The sequence below is a fragment of the Glycine soja genome, chromosome 18 (assembly GCF_004193775.1).
Source record: "Glycine soja cultivar W05 chromosome 18, ASM419377v2, whole genome shotgun sequence".
Classification (NCBI taxonomy): domain Eukaryota; kingdom Viridiplantae; phylum Streptophyta; class Magnoliopsida; order Fabales; family Fabaceae; genus Glycine; species Glycine soja.
The window spans coordinates 56,558,558-56,578,147 of record NC_041019.1 but is presented as its reverse complement, the minus strand read 5'-3'; the positions used below and the strand labels follow the sequence as shown (position 1 = coordinate 56,578,147).

General features: G+C 34.6%; 3 protein-coding genes across 3 annotated transcripts; all 3 read left to right on the top strand.

Annotated features, from left to right (window-relative positions):
- Positions 1 to 450: 450 nt before the first annotated feature.
- Positions 451 to 5,450, top strand: LOC114397446 (subtilisin-like protease SBT1.1). Its single transcript, XM_028359482.1, has 2 exons — positions 451 to 574; positions 2,925 to 5,450. Exons 1-2 carry the CDS (start codon positions 451 to 453, stop codon positions 5,231 to 5,233), a joined length of 2,433 nt encoding a protein of 810 aa, XP_028215283.1. The 3' UTR covers positions 5,234 to 5,450.
- Positions 5,451 to 7,038: 1,588 nt separating this feature from the next.
- LOC114397445 (subtilisin-like protease SBT1.1) lies at positions 7,039 to 9,489 on the top strand. Its single transcript, XM_028359480.1, has 2 exons — positions 7,039 to 7,051; positions 7,149 to 9,489. The coding sequence occupies exons 1-2, from the start codon at positions 7,039 to 7,041 to the stop codon at positions 9,461 to 9,463; spliced, it is 2,328 nt and encodes a 775-aa protein (XP_028215281.1). The 3' UTR covers positions 9,464 to 9,489.
- A 760-nt stretch (positions 9,490 to 10,249) lies between these two features.
- On the top strand, positions 10,250 to 18,762 carry LOC114395243 (phospholipase D gamma 1-like). The gene is made up of 11 exons (XM_028356969.1): positions 10,250 to 10,387; positions 10,649 to 12,388; positions 13,104 to 13,217; positions 13,799 to 13,993; positions 14,451 to 14,699; positions 14,809 to 14,877; positions 14,996 to 15,143; positions 15,831 to 15,979; positions 16,462 to 16,641; positions 17,147 to 17,344; positions 17,879 to 18,762. Exons 2-11 carry the CDS (start codon positions 10,691 to 10,693, stop codon positions 18,170 to 18,172), a joined length of 3,294 nt encoding a protein of 1,097 aa, XP_028212770.1. The 5' UTR covers positions 10,250 to 10,387; positions 10,649 to 10,690; the 3' UTR covers positions 18,173 to 18,762.
- Positions 18,763 to 19,590: the final 828 nt, after the last annotated feature.

Below are 19,590 nucleotides of genomic sequence, written 5' to 3'. Positions count from 1 at the left end.
TACGTTACAAAATGAGATTGATGATTCACTCAAAGTATTTACAAAAACTGAAACTAAAAGCAGTCCCTTTGTTATGTTAATGTAAGTAATGGTTCCTTCAAACGTTTGATTTCTTGGTGTGATCTAGTTGGAAGTGTGCTGAATTAATGTTCAGGGATTTTAGTAGTGAAAATATCTAGTTCCCTCACAGGATCCAACTGTTTGTATTTAACTTTTCTCGTACCCCATACCATGATAATAAAAGTCTCTGCCATGCCCCTCTTTTTACAAGTATAAAATGATTACATTTATGTGTCTCTCCATTTAAATTCAATTAATTGTTGAATGTTTTTGTTTGGTAAATTTGGACAATGTTACAATTGTGCTTAATTATGGACTCGAAAATGTTCAAAATAAAGGAATGCTAGGTAAAGGAGTGCCTTAAATCGGACTCAAGTACAAAACCACATAATGGTCACTAAACTGAAAGTGCATAATGGTTTCAAAAATCTCAATGAGTGCAGAAAATTCCTGAGATCCATGCCTTATGCAGCACTTGAGGTCTTAAAAACCTGTGGTCCCTTGACAACTATGGGTCTTTCTTAGCTGACACATACTACTCAGAATGTTAATACATTGGCAGAGTAATATATATGATCGAAGTTATGAACACTCTCTGGCATTGGCAATAATATGCATGAAGTTATGCACACTATCTGTGACAATGGCAATAGTTTGAACACTAGCCGTGACATTGGCACGCTAGGTGTGACATCAACGATAATTATGAAGCCAGCATTGAAAGAAATGTGAACATGTTAATGACAAAAGAGAACACTATCAAAAACTTCAATTCATTATCTTCCTATCCGCTGGTCTCACCTTAAGATCTTTAGCCCCAAACTACCACGTGATTCAACTAACTTTGAATAAATTGTATGAAGCCCCTTGATCTCTTAGGTGTCTATACTTCTACAATGAATGTTCATGAACACTCATTCCCTGCTTATTTTGCATACCAAGTCTATGGCTTTAGGTATACATTTATGAGTATATATTATAATAAGTTAATGCTTACCTCTAAGTCAAAAAATAAAGCTAAAGACAATAGGGTGCAACTTTATCCTCTCATAGTTCCTTAACATTTGGTTTTTAACCGTTTACAATGACGTCACATGATCTATATAGCCGACCTTATCCAGTGAAATAAGGTTTCATTATTATTGTTGTATAGTTTCTTGTAACCACATCAAACATTAAGGGACTGAGCCAGTGACTCCAAATAGAGATATTATCCAAATGAAGTCTACATGTAAGATTGAGTAACATATAGTTATGGAGATAATTAAACACTGAACGGGAAGCATTTTGAATGACGGACATCAGATAAACATATTTCTACGTAGTGGTTATAGAAAGACATTTCATGGCAAAGGTGGAGATGAAAGTTTTAAATAAATCTCCTGAAGTCAATATATAGTTAAAACTCAAAATATAAGCCACACGAAATTTGTCATGACTCATAATACTGTCTCAACCTTGTGCTTACAAATGTCACAAATAAGACACAAAAAGGTTCACAAAAGGGAAAAGTGTGCCAAAAGAAAAACCGGAAACAAGTGATTGAAATAATTTGGTACAGACAGCAAAAAGTTATTTCTATATTTGATAACCGATACCTCTCGAGCATGCTACTCCTAAAGTCATTTTTGTACACGTATCAGTAAATACCAGCTACGTATTAAAAATATTTTCTAAAAAAAATTGAGTACTTAATTTGAATACATATAGGTATTATTTGGGTATATAACTATATTAGGCCGTAGTGAAAAAAATTAATTTTTCCTTTGCTCCTAATTGGTTTCATTTATGTTGCTGCTGTGTGTCTCTGTTCGTGTATGGTGTGGATGAGGGACATTTTTGAATCTCTGATCTTGACCCTCCAAATCTGCCACTGAGTATGACACTTTTTGAATCTGTCACTGTGAGTACTTAGTATAACTGATTTCAAATGTCACTGTGAACCTTTTAAAGCAGAATAAAGATTCATTTTAAGGGACTGACTTTGTTGAAGTACGTGGTCACTCTTTCTGTAGATGAACTAAATTTCATAATTTATTTAACTGACGATGAATATAGAAATAATGAGATTGAAACAGTTAAAGTGTGATATCATAGCCATGCTTAGGTGTTGTAATATTGATTGTTAAACATTTATGTATTATAGTCTTTTAATATGAGATATTTTTGGTCATATTGAATTTAATCTTCTTTTATTCTTTTATGTTACAAATTATGTTGTGTTTTTTTTCATCATTTATACAATTTAGCCTTATTTATGCTTTTTTTATATATCTATATTTTTAAAATTTACATTAACGTATCCATGTCCTAATTTTTTTAAAAATCTTACCCGGTACCGCATGCAACGTAGTCATTACCATATAGTTAGACTTGTTGTCCCTCCATTTCTATATATATCTTTGGGTTGCTGTCATCTAATTCAAAGCGTGCAGTCTTGAAGCAGAAGAAAAGTAAAGAAAAGGTAGACTCTTTTCTATAGTTGCAATGAGCATATGTAAACCATACACTTTTACTCTTTAATTTTGAGCTTATTTAAGATTTGATGTGACGATTTTATTAGCATTTCATATTCATTAACTTTTTTCGTGCTCTTGTCCTAAGCCCAGCACAATAACAGACTACAACAGACCACCACTACTTCAACCTGTCTGTGATCTATATCTCACTGCATTGCATAGTTTGCATACATATACAAGCAAAACTTACCTTTAATTATCTATATTCCTAAAAAGCACAATGCTTTAAGACTAAAGATCGGCTCGTAGCTAGAAATTATGCCTTTCTTAGGAAGAAAAATGTAACAAAAACTGGTAAAGAAAACCAGTCCATATAGTGTTAATTCCTTTCTTCATTTTTTTCAGGCATCATGATCTTTAGGATACTTATCCTATTTCTGGCTTTGATGGTGACAAATTCAATAGCTTTCTCGGACCAACAGACATACATAGTACACATGGACCAGACGAAAATCAAAGCCTCAAATCAAGACAGCACAAAACCATGGTATGAATCAATCATTGATTTCATTTCTGAATCTTCAATGCAAGAAGATGATGAAGAAGACATTTTAGCTCCTCAACTCCTTTACACCTATGAAACCAGCATGTTTGGTTTTGCTGTCCATCTTTCCAAGAAACACCTCAAATACTTGAACCAAGTGGATGGTTTTCTCTCAGCCATACCTGATGAACTGTCAACCCTCCACACAACATACAGCCCTCACTTTCTTGGCCTAAGGAATGGAAGATCACTTTGGAGTGCTTCTAACTTGGCCACAGATGTGATCATAGGAGTTCTTGATTCGGGAATATGGCCCGAGCACATCAGCTTCCAAGACTCAGGCATGTCCCCAGTGCCTTCTCATTGGAAAGGTGTTTGTGAAAAGGGCACCAAGTTCTCTTCCTCAAATTGCAACAAGAAGCTTATTGGTGCAAGAACCTATTACAAGGGGTATGAAAAATTCTTTGGGAAAAAAATCAATGAAACAGTGGATTATCTTTCTCCAAGAGATTCCGAAGGGCATGGAACACACACTGCCTCAACTGCAGCTGGTAGAGTGGTGAAAAATGCCAACCTTTTTGGCCAGGCTAGAGGTACAGCAAGTGGAATGAGGTATACCTCTAGAATTGCAGTTTATAAAGTATGCTGGTCTTCTGGTTGTACTAATGCCGACGTATTAGCAGCCATGGACCAAGCAGTTTCTGATGGGGTTGATGTATTGTCACTCTCTTTAGGGAGTATTCCCAAACCTTTTTATAGTGATAGCATTGCCATAGCTTCATTTGGGGCAACCAAGAAAGGGGTTTTTGTTGCTTGCTCCGCAGGCAATTCAGGCCCCTTTCCATCGACAGTTGGAAATGGTGCTCCATGGATCACGACAGTTGCTGCTAGCTCCACTGACCGAAGCTTTCCGACAAAAGTAAAACTTGGGAATGGAAAAACCTTCGAAGGGTCATCTTTATATCAAGGTAAGAAGACAAACCAATTGCCCCTTGTCTATGGCAAATCAGCAGGTGCAAAAAAGGAAGCACAGTATTGCATTGGAGGCTCCCTTGATCCAAAGCTTGTCCATGGGAAAATAGTTGCTTGTGAAAGAGGTATAAATGGTAGAACTGAGAAGGGAGAGGAAGTGAAAGTGGCAGGAGGGGCAGGAATGATACTACTCAACAATGAATATCAAGGAGAAGAGCTTTTCGCTGACCCTCATATTTTGCCAGCCACTTCCTTAGGGGCTTCAGCAAGTAAAACTATTAGAAGCTATAGTCAATCTGTTAAAAAACCAACAGCTTCAATTTCCTTTATGGGGACAAGGTTTGGTGACCCTGCACCTGTGATGGCAGCATTTTCTTCAAGAGGACCAAGCCTAGTGGGACCAGATGTAATTAAGCCTGATGTGACTGCACCTGGTGTGAACATCTTGGCTGCTTGGCCAAGCAAAATTAGCCCAAGCTTTCTCATGAGTGACAAAAGAAAAGTACTATTTAACATACTTTCTGGTACTTCAATGTCTTGTCCTCATGTTAGTGGCATAGCAGCACTGCTCAAGTCTTTCCACAAAGATTGGTCCCCTGCAGCCATTAAATCTGCTCTGATGACTACTGCTTACACATTGAACAACAAAGGAGCTCCAATTTCAGACATGGCCTCAGATAACTCACCATTTGCTACCCCCTTTGCATTTGGTTCAGGCCATGTTAACCCTGTAAATGCTTCTGATCCAGGATTAGTCTATGATATCAGCACCAAAGACTACTTAAATTATTTATGCAGCATAAACTATACCTCTTCTCAGATTGCTTTATTATCAAGAGGTAAATTTGTATGTTCTAAAAAAACACTTCTTCAAGCTGGTAACTTGAACTACCCTTCATTTTCTGTTCTATTTGGCAGAAGTGCCTCCAATGCTAGTGTGACATACAGGAGGGTTGTCACAAATGTTGGAAACCCCCAAAGTGCTTATGCAGTTAAATTGGAACAGCCAAATGGAGTTTCAGTTACTGTTGAACCAAGGAAATTGAAATTTGAAAAAGTGGGTCAGAAATTGAGCTACAAGGTGACATTTTTGTCAATTGGAGGAGCAAGAGTTGCAGGTACCTCATCATTTGGGTCACTGGTTTGGGTATCTGGCAAATATAAAGTTAGAAGTCCTATGGCAGTGACCTGGAAATAGTGAAAATCTTTCTAAAGGGTAGTGTTTGGGAGAATAAGAGGGTTTATTGATGACTCATTAGATTAATGCTGGAAGTTACATCATGTGCATAATAAGTTCAGTTGTGGCAAAAGGGTGATTTAAATTGCTACTTGCATTTAAATTGCTTCTTTGTTGTTATTTTCGATATTGTTTTAGTATGATCCATTTTGTACACTTTTTTATAATCAAGTAATTCTAAATTTTATAACAGGCTTTGTATTTCTCATAAAGTGTCCTCCGATCTTTAAGTATGAACTTATTCCCTTCCTAGCATTAAGAGATTGTTGACTTTTGTAAAACCACCTTAAAAATCGTACAAAGAATGATTTTTATTAATGAGTAAAAAAATTATTCTGATACTATTAAAACAGAGGAGGAAAAGTTTTATTTCTCTGATACAGGTTGAATAATACATCGACAGAATTAGTCTCAAAGAGGAAACCAAATATGCTATAATCAAGAAACAATTAGGAAGCAATAAATAGTCTATCGATCATCTAAGATCTGATCATAACTCAGATTTTATTCAAATCTGATTCTTCTGAATAAATTTAGCACAAAATCAAACCAAGGTATAAATAAGGAAATAAGTTATATAAAATTAAGACCAAACTTTATCAATTTATTAAGATATATAAAAAATATTATGCACTATATATATATATATATATATATATATATATATATATATATATATATATATTAAAATGTCCATTAAAAATTGTATTGTTTATATTATTGTTCAAAAATTAGCTTCTAAAGCATGTTTTAAAAATTCAAAATGATAAATATATATTTATCAATTTATTTATTAATTTTTATATTTAATCATTTGACTACATATTAATTTAATAAATATATTATTTAATGTTGTTGACTTTTATAAAACCACCTTAAAAAACATAAAAAAAAGATTTGTTCTTTCTAATTAGTATTTTTTTACAATATATACATATTAAATTCTTTATTTCTTAAATTTAATTATTACGACATATGTTTTGATAAATTTCTTTATATTTTATATGCTTAATAATTTTACTATATATTATATTTAACAAATATAGTATTAATGTTGTTGAATTTTATAAAACTACCTTGAAAATCATTCAAAGGATGGTTTTTTTTTATTACTAATTGGTAAAAAATTATATTGACCGTATGTGCTTATTAAATTTTATATTTTCTAAATTTAATTTATATAACATGCATTAAATTAAGTATGTACAGTCAATATACCTTTTATCACCAACTAATAAGAAATCATCTTTGACTTATTGTCCCTCCATTTCTATATATATGTCTTTGGAAATTTTTGGACTGTTGTCATCTAATTCAAAGCATGCAGTCTTGATCATTAGCCAAACCAATTGATTCACATCTCGAGGTAGAAGAGAATTAAAGAGAAGGTAAACTCTTTTTTGTAATTGCAATGAGGTTATACATAGAATTAAAGCTTACAATTACATTTCATATTTAAGATTTAACGTGACAAGATTATTGGCACTCATTTTTCCATTAACTTTTTCATGCTCTTGTACTAAGCTCAGCATAGGCACAGACTGCAACAGACACAACTTCAATCTGTCTACGATCTCTGTCTCACTGCATTTCATAGTTTGCATACATATACAATACAAGTAAAAACTTTATTTTAATTATCTATATATCTAAAGTACACAATATTTTAATATTAGAGACCGGCTTGTAACTAAAAACTATGTTTCTCCTAGAAAGCAAAATCTAACAAAAACTGGTAAAGAAAAATAATCTTTAGAAGTTTGGAAATGGTATACCTTTGTTTCCTATTTTATTTTTTGTTGAATTGAAGATTCTTATGCATACATTTTAGGACCTTAACAGCCGTGAAGTGTTAATCCCTTTCTTCAATTTGCAGGCATCATGATCTTTAGGATACTTTTCCTATTTCTGGCTTTTATGGCGACAAATTCAATAGCTGTTGCAGACCAACAGACATACATAGTACACATGGACAAGACCAAGCTCAAAGTCTCAATTCATTCTCATGACAGATCAAAACCATGGTCTGAATCAATCATTTATTTCATTTCTGAAGCTTCAATGCAAGAAGAAGAAGAAAAAGAAGAGATTTTAGCCCCTCAACTCCTTTACACCTATGAAACCACCATGTTTGGTTTTGCAGCCCAGCTTTCCAAGAAACACCTTAAATACTTGAACCAAGTGGATGGCTTCCTCTCGGCCATACCTGATGAACTATCGACCCTCCACACAACATACACCCCTCACTTTCTTGGCCTAGATAATGGAAGTGCACTTTGGAGTGCTTCTAACTTGGCCTCAGATATGATTATTGGTGTTATAGATTCAGGAATATGGCCTGAACATATCAGTTTCCAAGACTCAGGCTTGTCTCCAGTACCTTCTCATTGGAAAGGTGTCTGTGAACAAGGCACCAATTTCTCTGCCTCAGATTGTAACAAGAAGCTTATTGGTGCAAGAACCTATTTCAAGGGGTATGAAAAAGTTTTTGGAAAATTAAATGAAACAGTGAGTTATCTTTCCCCAAGAGATTCCGAAGGGCATGGAACACACACTGCCTCAACTGCAGCTGGTAATGTGGTGAAAAATGCCAACCTTTATGGCCAGGCTGGAGGTACAGCAAGTGGAATGAGGTATACCTCTAGAATTGCAGTTTATAAAGTATGCTGGCCAAAAGGTTGTGCTAACTCTGACATATTAGCCGCGGTGGACCAAGCAGTTTCTGATGGGGTTGATGTATTGTCACTCTCTTTAGGGAGTGATCCCAAACCTTTTTATGATGATTTAATTGCCGTAGCTTCATTTGGGGCAACCAAGAAAGGGGTTTTTGTTGCTTGCTCCGCAGGCAATAAAGGGCCCTCTCCATCAACAGTTTCAAATGGTGCTCCATGGATCATGACAGTTGCTGCTAGCTCCACTGACCGAAGCTTTCCAACGGAAGTAATGCTTGGAAATGGAAAATTTTTCAAAGGGACATCTTTATATCAAGGCAACCTGACAAACCAATTGCCCCTTGTATTTGGCAAATCGGCAGGTACCAAAAAAGAAGCACAGCATTGCAGTGAAGGCTCCCTTGATCCAAAGCTTGTGCATGGGAAAATAGTTGTTTGTGAAAGAGGAAAAAATGGAAGAACTGAAATGGGAGAGGTAGTGAAAGTGGCTGGTGGGGCAGGAATGATAGTACTTAATGCTGAAAATCAAGGAGAAGAAATTTATGCTGATCTTCATATTTTGCCAGCCACTTCTTTAGGGGCCTCAGAAGGTAAGACGATTGAAACCTATATTCAATCTGATAAAAAACCAACAGCTTCAATTTCCTTTATGGGAACAAAGTTTGGTGACCCTGCACCAGTAATGGGAGCATTTTCTTCTAGAGGACCAAGTATAGTGGGGCCAGATGTGATCAAGCCAGATGTAACTGCACCTGGTGTGAACATCTTGGCTGCTTGGCCACCTAAAACTAGCCCAAGTTTTATCATGAATGACAAAAGAGAAGTACTATTTAACATACTTTGGGGTACCTCAATGTCTTGTCCTCATGTTAGTGGCATAGCAGCACTGCTTAAGTCTTTGCACAAAGATTGGTCACCTGCAGCTATCAAATCTGCTTTGATGACTACTGCTTACACATTGAACAACAAAGGAGCTCCAATTTCAGACATGGCCTCAGATAATAAAGCATTTGCTACACCCTTTGCATTTGGTTCAGGCCATGTTAACCCTGTAAGTGCTTTTGATCCAGGGTTGGTCTATGATATCGGCACTGAAGACTACTTAAATTATTTATGCAGCCTAAATTATACCTCTTCGCAGATTGCTTTGTTATCAAGAGGTAAGTTTGCATGTTCTAAGAAAGCAGTTCTTCAAGCTGGTGACTTGAACTACCCTTCATTTGCTGTTCTTTTCGACAGAAGTGCCTTAAATGCTAATGTGACATACACGAGAGTTGTCACAAATGTTGGAAAACCCCAAAGTGCTTATGCAGTTAAGGTGAAACAGCCAGATGGAGTATCAGTTACTGTTGAACCAAGGGTATTGAAGTTTGAAAAAGTGGGTCAGAAATTGAGCTACAAGGTTACATTTTTGGCAGTTGGAAAAGCAAGAGTTGCGGGTACCTCCTCGTTTGGGTCACTGATTTGGGTATCTGGCCGATATCAAGTTAGAAGTCCTATAGCATTAACCTGGAAATAGTGAAAATCTAGTGTTTGGGAGAAAAAGAGAGTTTGCTGATGATCCATTACGCTATTGTTGTAAGTTATATTATATCAGATGCATAATAAGTTTTGTAGTTCGCGAAAAAGATAATTTAAATTGCTTATTGGTGGTTTTTTTTTTTAAAGCAAAAGGGTCCAGCTGAAGCAATATTGGTAGTTGTTTTCGTTATCTAGTCTTATACTATAATTATATACCTATAGTTGTTTAATTTTAATAAAATTTAATACATACAATCGATGTAATATATAATGATAATTTAATGGTGTAATCTACATTTTATTTACAAATCTCTTTGAAATATTTTTTAGATTATAAATTGTGTTGACAAATCTACACAAGTGTTTTTCTTGTCCGAGGTTTATGTGTGAGTTAAAATAAAAATAAAAATGTCCAATGGAAATAAAATTTGAAGAAAATGAGAGCGACAAATTCTAGAACCTAACAAAAATATCCCAACCACAAAGCTACTTTTTTTAAAAAAAAATAAAGTAAAATCAAATAATTGGGTCCTAAAATTAGAATCAATGTGTCTTCTTGGAAGCGACCAATCTCCCATCGTCGAACCCAATGCCATTAAACAATACATGTCCGTATATTTTGGTTTATAAAATGTAAGAAGTTTCCGAATTATAATCATAGTTTTACTTTTAGTGCAAGAAAAAAATATTAAGAATTCTTCCAGAAGGTTAAAATTTTCTTCCCCCTCAGGTGTTATGTCCATGAAGATATCCAATCAAATTTGTCCACGTGGAATAATACATGGACAACTGTTGAATCTACCTATCTAAGAAAACAGAAAAAAATGTAAGAGAAGGTAGGTATTAGGTAACTTGCCATCCTAGTAATCCACGTGGACTTTCGTTCCCTGAACGGTGGTCTTCTTCTTCAACAACAACAAAGGTAAAAAGTCTCCACCTTCAACTAAGTTTATTCATTTGATAAAATACCCACCAAAATTTTCAACTAAGTTTATTCATTTGATCGAATACCCACCAAATCAACCAAATTTTTCATTAGCTATACTATAGGTTCTATCTCAACTTTCAAATCTGTATTTTGTATCAATTAAAATCCAGTTAGCATGATTCTTGTTTGAATCACTCTAATTTGGTGTCTTCTTCTATGACCCTTTTGTATTGAGAATCAAATTTTGGTTTTCAGCTATAATATTATCAGAAGGGTGATAATTTTGTATTGAATTGAATGGATAATTATGGATCATCTTCTCCATACCGGTATCCAAACCAATATATGTACCCTCCCAATCCTCACCAACCGTACCCTCCTCCTCCAGGTTCAGCTCCTGATCCATATGCACAACATGTTCCTTATCAACCATATCCTTACCTTTCTTCACATTCCTTCAACTATTCCTATCCTCCACCTCCTAGATCTTCCTCACATTCTGGCCATTTTGAGTATTCCTATCCCCCTCCTCACCCTCCACCATCTTATGCTAATCCTCCTTACCCTTATCCCTACCATGTTCCTCCACCAAATCATGATCCTCCCAAGCCTTCCCTTTCACACCATGCTAGTTTCCAACATGAACCATCTCATTATTATTATCAACAACCAAACGACGCCTATTCAGCTTCAGCTCCTCAAGTCCATCCTGATGTCCATTTGCGCACCAACAGCTTCTCTGGTCCCTACTGGCATGAGAACACTAGCACTGCAGGAGATGAAGTGTCACAAACTAGTGACAATTCCAAGCCTTCTCAGGGTTCTGCTTACCCGTCTTTGGATGATCTTATGAGTAATGTTCGATTGTCTGATGACCAGCCAACTGCTCCTGCATCACCACCTGCGCCTGCAGGGCAACCATTTATGCATTCCATTTCAGTTCCAAAGTTGCAACAGAAGAGAGAGGAGTTTTATGGATATTCGAATAACTCCTTCTCGGGGTGGGGATCCTCCTACCACAGTCGGGTGGATTCGTCTAGACTTTCAGATTTTTCTGGCTCATTTAATGAATCAGTGCATAGTCAGAGTTTGCAGATTGTTCCAGTGCAGAATAAAGGGTCCTTGAGAGTTTTGCTCCTACATGGAAATTTAGATATATGGGTCCATGAAGCCAAGAATCTTCCAAATATGGACATGTTTCACAAAACATTAGGAGATATGTTTGGTAAATTACCAGGCAGTGTGGGCAACAAAATTGAAGGAACTATGAATAAGAAGATTACTAGTGATCCTTATGTATCAATTTCAGTATCCAATGCTGTAATTGGGAGGACTTACGTCATTAGCAACTCTGAAAATCCTGTTTGGTTGCAGCATTTCTATGTTCCTGTTGCATATCATGCTGCTGAAGTGCACTTTCTTGTTAAAGACAGTGATATTGTGGGTTCACAGCTCATTGGCATTGTGGCAATTCCAGTGGAGAAAATATACTCAGGAGAAGTAGTTGAAGGAACCTTCCCTATCCTGAATAATAATGGGAAGCCTTGTAAGCAAGGTGCTGTCCTTACCCTATCCATTCAGTACATACCTATGGAGAAATTGAGCATTTATCACCAAGGAGTTGGAGCAGGGCCAGAATACATTGGGGTTCCCGGCACATATTTTCCTTTGAGGAGGGGTGGAACCGTTACTCTGTATCAAGATGCTCATGTTCCAGATGGCAGCCTCCCTAATGTGTTGCTTGACAGTGGAATGTATTATGTGAATGGAAAGTGTTGGCAAGATATCTTTGATTCCATAAGTCAAGCTCGGCGTTTGATTTATATTACAGGATGGTCAGTGTGGCACAAAGTAAGGTTGGTTAGGGATGCTGCTGGTTATGCTTCAGATTATACATTGGGTGATCTTCTAAGGTCAAAGTCACAGGAAGGAGTAAGAGTGCTTCTCCTTATCTGGGATGATCCTACATCAAGAAGCATTTTAGGTTATAAAACAGTAAGTAACACGACCTTTTCTGTTACATATCTCTGCATTTCCATGCTTGATAGGATTTGATTGGCAATTGTCTGCATATGCACACCCTTGCTTTATGTTGTTATCACCAATACAATTTTTATATCTTTTTGGACTTTGCTACTTGTTGTGACTATTTTTGAATTGTGGCAATGAAAAGAATTAGATTTTGGCAATATTGAAATGTTGTTCAACAGACAATGAGATACTTGTTGGGCAAGTGAACCGCAGAAGTGGGGGGCAGATTCCTAAACATATTTTTCTTGGTTACTAGTTTTATAACTATTGATAAAACTTGTTTCTGACCTTCCATTGGCTGATGGTGGCCTTAAATAAATCAGAGTTGAATATCTAAAACTTGTATACATTTGAACATGAGACATTTTATAACTTAGGTTGTCTTATTCTGTAACTAGGATCCTGTGCCTAAAATCCTTCTTGAAAGTCACACTAGCTTGATAGTTAATCTGTCAATGCCCTTGGCTAGATTAGATGGTAATATAAATAAAACAAGTTACCGCACAATCCATTCTTGTACCCTCTTCATTAATACTTTCTCATGTATGACTACTGATTTTTACTTTATTTCAAGAAAGACTTAGATTATTAAGTTATTTTTTTTCATTAATACAAATATAATATTTATGATTTTCCCTTTTAGCTTTAGTTTTGAGATACTCTTGGACTTTACGTTCAGGATGGTGTCATGGCAACTCATGATGAGGAGACTCGTAGATTTTTTAAGCACTCTTCAGTGCAAGTGCTTCTTTGTCCTCGCAGTGGCAAACGACATAGCTGGATCAAGCAAAAGGTTAGGTTTTGACAACTTCTTTACTAATTGAAATATATTTTTATTAGTTTATGCTCAACTGTCTACAAATTGTGCTGGAGTGTTGTTTCTCATTGATTTTGTTCAGTCATTCTTTGAAACCTTGCATTTTTGGGATTTAAACTTATGTATTATGATTTTCTGCTGATAATGTGATCCAATTTGGTATAGTATTTGATGACACAAAATAAAACACCATAGGCTAAGACTTATACAATCTTCAAGTGTAGTATTCTGTATACTTGTTGATGAAGTATACAATTTCATTTGCATATTTGCACATAACTCTTCGCAATGCATATAACTTATAGGAATTTAATGTTTCATAGTTAAAAGCAGCATGCATTAGGATTACCTCTGCAGTAAGGAAAAGAAAAATCAGTTTTCAAATTTAATCAATTAGGAAAGTAAAACTTCAATTTCATGAGTCAGACTTTTGACAAGGTTCAATTTTCCAACTGTTATATCAGATTTTGGTGTGTTGGATCTCTTTAAAGATTATGCATACTTACAGAATTTTGGTTTCAGAGTTCAACATTGAATTTCTGTTTTCTTATTATTAGGAAGTTGGAACAATATATACACATCATCAGAAAACTGTGATTGTGGATGCTGACGCCGGAAATAATAGAAGAAAAATTATAGCATTTGTTGGTGGACTTGATTTTTGTGATGGGCGATATGATACTCCCCACCATCCTCTTTTTAGAACATTGAATACAATACATAAGGATGACTACCACAACCCTACTTTCACGGTAATCTCTATCTCTATTGTTGACCAATAAAGACTATCTAGAGTTTTCTATCAATCTCTTCATATGATAAGCAAGGGATAAATGAAAGAATCTGTAAAAAAATAGCTACAAAATGTATAAATCCAAGTTTCAGTAGTTCTAAAGGAAGTCAAAGAATAAACAAGAAATACTTTCCATTCTTTTACAAAGAAGTTCAATTTTTTATCACTAAATATTGTGTGGATTTATGTTGAACTAAAAAGTGAGCAATGATATGTCAATCATATTATTAAAAAAATATTGTTATTTGTGCTCACGTACCCTGATTGCACAACTGAAATTTGTCTATAAAAACCACAATTTATTAAGAAAGTGGTGGAATCTGTAGCTAGGAATCAATAAGGTGCAATTTCTAAGTATTATTATTTGAAATACACAGACCAATTAGTTCCTATAATATGAGTAAATTTCTTGACAGGGCAATGCTGGAGGTTGTCCACGGGAGCCATGGCATGATTTGCATTCTAAAATTGATGGTCCAGCAGCTTATGATGTTTTGACTAACTTTGAGGAGCGCTGGTTAAAAGCTTCAAAACCTCACGGGATTAAAAAGTTGAAAATTTCAGATGATGATGCTTTGCTAAGGCTGGAAAGAATTCCAGATGTTATTGGCATCAATGATGCTCCAAGTGTTGGTGAAGATGATCCTGAAGTTTGGCATGCTCAGGTAATTAGTTATTTACTAATGATGAATAAATATTTTGATTTTCTAGAAGCAATTTTTTTCTCATTTACTCTAAAATGAAATCATGGATTCTGTCTACTTTGGAATGTAGATATTTCGTTCAATTGATTCAAATTCCGTTAAGAGGTTTCCAAAGGATCCAAAAGATGCAACAAGCAAGGTGAATGAAAAGCCTTGTGTTTCAATTTTGTTTTTCAGACTGTGTTTAACCCATCAAACCTTAACCAATTTGTGCTATATGTACTGTCAGAAGGTTAAATGTTATTGTATTTTTACAGAACCTAGTATGTGGAAAGAATGTGCTGATTGACATGAGCATACATACAGCATATGTTAAGACCATTCGTGCTGCACAACATTACATTTATATAGAGAATCAATATTTCATTGGCTCTTCATACAATTGGAGTCAACATAAAGACCTAGGTATGGAACTCCTCTTTATGCATAATTGTTCCTTATAATTACATCCAATACTATCCTGGAGATTTTGTAGAACATAAAATAACATGATGTATCAACTTCAGTGTGGATAAATCATCCAAAACCAGAATCCATCTTGGAGAATTAATCTTTCACTAATTTAATTGAGTAACCTGTATACACTATATCTAGAAAAATAATCTTTCAGCTGTGCAACATGCCTCTTGTTCAATTATTTACATCAAAGGCTCTCTAGAAGTAACACAAGTATATTATAACTAATAGATCATATTATGTTGAATTGTAAATTTTCAACTGCTGTTTGTTTTACTAATTTCATGTTGAACGGGAAAAAATTCTCTATGTCTAAATGAATATTCTGTGCAATAGGCTTTACAAATTATAGGCTAAGGACCATGATTAGTTTACTAAGGTAGGGTTAAGATACAAGAACAATATAATTGGCCCTGATGAAATAAAATAAACAACTCAATTCTACATATTAGGATTTGTGGAAAAAAACTCGTTGAAAAATAAACTATGGGAATGCCCATGGCAAGCCTCTACCAAATGTATCTTTTCTATGTTCTCTATCATTTGTTGGATGAATAAGGAGAAAACATTATTAATGAGGTGCTACAAATTTATTTTGAAAATCTCTTTTATATGTTAAATTTCTTGCACTGGCAGGTGCTAATAACTTAATCCCAATGGAAATTGCTCTAAAGATTGCTGAAAAGATAAAAGCAAATGAGAGATTTGCAGTGTATGTTGTTATTCCAATGTGGCCAGAAGGTGTTCCAACAGGGGCTGCCACACAAAGGATTCTATTTTGGCAGGTATGATTCAATATAAAATTTGAATGCCAAACTAATTTTGGCAAGGATTTGATTTAACTAATGAATTTATCGTAATTTGAAATCATTCATTCTTACATCAAATTGTGTCTCTGCTCTAGATCATTTTCTAGTTCTATCCTCCTATTTCTGGTTGTTATTTTACCTAAAAGGATTATAATGTATAGTCATGCAATAAAGAATATCATTGTGACCATCATAATTTTGAAGAGCTAGAATAATATCCTCTTTCTTTTCTATTTAAATATTTTCATCATTCCAAATACTGAGGTAAAGAAGAAAAAAGAAATTGGACTCTCTTAAATTATTCCTAAACTAAGGGGATCTTTACAGCCTGTCAAATGAGTAGTAAGACTCAATTGTTCAAAACTCGTGGTTGCTGAATGCAGAGTAAAAAGTTATAGCACCTGCTGGTACTTAGTTATTGCATTTGTTAATATGAATTTTTTTTTTAATTTTTGCAGAATAAAACAATGCAAATGATGTATGAGACAATTTACAAGGCTTTGGTTGAGGCAGGGCTTGAAGCAGCATTTTCTCCACAAGATTATTTGAACTTTTTCTGTCTTGGTAATCGAGAGGCCGGGAATTTGTATGATAATGTCAGCATGACCGGAGCTCCTCCCCCAGCAAATAGTCCACAAGTAATTACTAACACCCCCTTTCCCTTATTATACTCTTCCCAATTACATTTTTACTACCATACCACATTTATGTTATGAATCTCATTATGTGAAATAAGGAGTCCATATAGAATTCAAGACATCTGGTACCGAATACCAATATCAGGAAGAAGAAAAAATGCTTCAAGATAGGTGCATAATATGTTAGGCTCTTTGCATATGCAAGGGTAAGGCTGCGTACAACATCCCTCCCCCATACCTTCGCATAGCGAAGAGCCTCTGGACAATGGGGTACGAAGTTTTTATAGGTGCATAATATGTTAGGATCTAAACTGCTCCTTGACACTCGGAACATAACAAGTTGTTGTATATCAGATAGTACTCTAATGCTCTATCCAAGTGTCTTATAATTTTTACTTGATTTTTTTAATGTTATTTTCCTCTTTATAATTTTTTTAATGGCATGCAATCTTTATTTAGTGAAGGCAATAGTAAAAAAATTTATACGTTGGTGCTATATTTTCAGGCAGCCAGCAGAAATAGCCAACGCTTCATGATTTATGTTCATTCTAAAGGCATGATAGTTGATGATGAATATGTGATATTGGGGTCTGCAAACATCAACCAGCGCTCCATGGAAGGAACAAGGGACAGTGAGATTGCAATGGGAGCCTATCAACCTCATCATACTTGGGCAAGAAAACAATCTTATCCACATGGACAAGTAAGTTTTTTTACATTGTTAATATATTGTTAATGTTGATATTTGCTAAGATATTATCAAATTCATGTTTCCCTTGTGTTATTCAAGCTGAAAAGATGAAATTGCAAAATTTCATTAAAGGATGTTTCCTAGTCAAGTAAAAATATTAGATAGAATTTTCCTCTATTAAATTCCAAATGCGAGACAACGAAGTAAGGGGGGATAACTCACTGCTGTCAGAAATAAAACACTCATCAGTATTATTTTGGGGTTGTCAAATGAGGTTTTGCATGGATATCATGCAATGGTCTACTACTCTATCAATACTTAATATTTACAAGGTACAATGGTGTAACTAATCCTTATTAGTTATTATATTATAGTCAGTCAAGTAGACTGTATTCTCTTCCTGACTCAGGTATATGTAAAGTTGAAAAAATTAAAAAAAAAAGATAATAGCTGTTTGATTTTTCAGCGAGTATAATTTCGAATCCATTAACATGTAATCGTGTATTATAATTTAACAGAAATTCTTTGTGACACTGTGCTATTTAGATCCATGGATATAGGATGTCACTTTGGGCAGAACATACAGGAACAATTGAAGAGTGCTTTTTGCAACCGGAGAGCCTTGAATGTGTAAGAAGGGTTAGAGCAATGGGTGAAATGAACTGGAAACAATTTTCAGCTAATGAAGCAACAGAGATGAAAGGGCATCTAATGAAATACCCAGTAGAAGTTGATCGAAAGGGCAAGGTTAGACCCCTTCAGGACTGTGAAGAGTTCCCGGATGTAGGAGGAAAAATAGTAGGATCTTTTCTTGCCATGAAGGAGAACCTAACCATTTGATATTGAATTGCTAAGTTTGAGTGTTTTCACATTATGCTAGCCAATATGTACATTACAGCATAGAAACAATTTTGAAAAGCATGATAGTTGAAGAAACAAATACCAACCCAAAATCCAACCAAATAAAGACACCATACTGAAAAAAGACCAAGTGAAGATGTATAGATACAGCTAAGTTATATTGATCTTTCTTTCATGGGACTTTTACAAGCTTTGCATTTCTACTACTTCTACTCAGAGACCAAGTGCAGCAATTTCAGGCACATCAGCAACTACCATTTGGTTCTCACCATTGTTTTGTCCTCCAACATATTCCTCATAGACCATATGATATGCCCCATTCTCTCAGAAAAGGATTCGTTTATCAGTTACACACTGCTGCAATAGCAATAGAATTCGATTCCAATGCCGGATTTTGTCTTGTGCATGCTTCCTTCTTTCTATATGCACACTTGCCATTTGAAATTAAAAATTTAAGGGGGCAACTTAGTTACTAAGGTTGCCAGTGGGAGAGACAAACTGAGTGGACTTGAACTGAGGAAATGTCAGAGAAAAACTCATAAAGGGCCTCCTTCATTGTCTTTTGCAAACTTTGAGACGCTATTTTTTTTTTTATGGATTGAGTGAAATCAAAAAGAAAAAAAAAATGTGTTGTTTGGATGGATAAAAATAAGAAGGAAAAGAGTAAAAAATATTCGCTGCTTATTTGGATGAGTGAAAAAGAGCATGAAAATAAATAAATATATTACAGTACAAAAAATATTTTTTGCCATCTTATTTTTTCTTGATATAAATTATTTTATATTTTAAAAAATTGTTATAAAAAATTTATTTAACTTTTGAATAAATTAAAAAATATATATAAAAAGATATTATTTCCTCCCATTTTATTCTAATGACTCCTAAAAAAGTCATATTTCTCCTTGTATTTCTTTTAACACAAACAATAGAAATTTGATATTTTATTATTTTATCTCAGTTTTTTTTTTTCAATTTCTTTTCTCTCCATTTTAAACAAAAACTGTAAATTCTTAGAAATATTTGGGGCATGAAGCAACTTAGAGGCTTGCATGAATCAAATTTCATTCTTCTTGAGCTTAGAGTAAAGCGCAAGTTGAAACCAAAAATGTGTTGCTTTGAATGATAAACTTTTTTCTGGTTGTGTTATTATGAATGATAAACTATTAGATGGTTTGAGATTACATGGTCTCAACTAATTTTTACGTGGTACATGATTAAATATTTTTAAATTTTATTATAAATTGAAAATTTCAATTATATGTTACATAGATATTAGTTAGTGACATACCCACGTGGTGGTTAAGGACTAACATCTTAAATCTTGAGTAAACAATAAATACCATTTATTGGACTTTAAATTAATTAAGTTGAGATAGTGTATACCTGAATTGAGATTA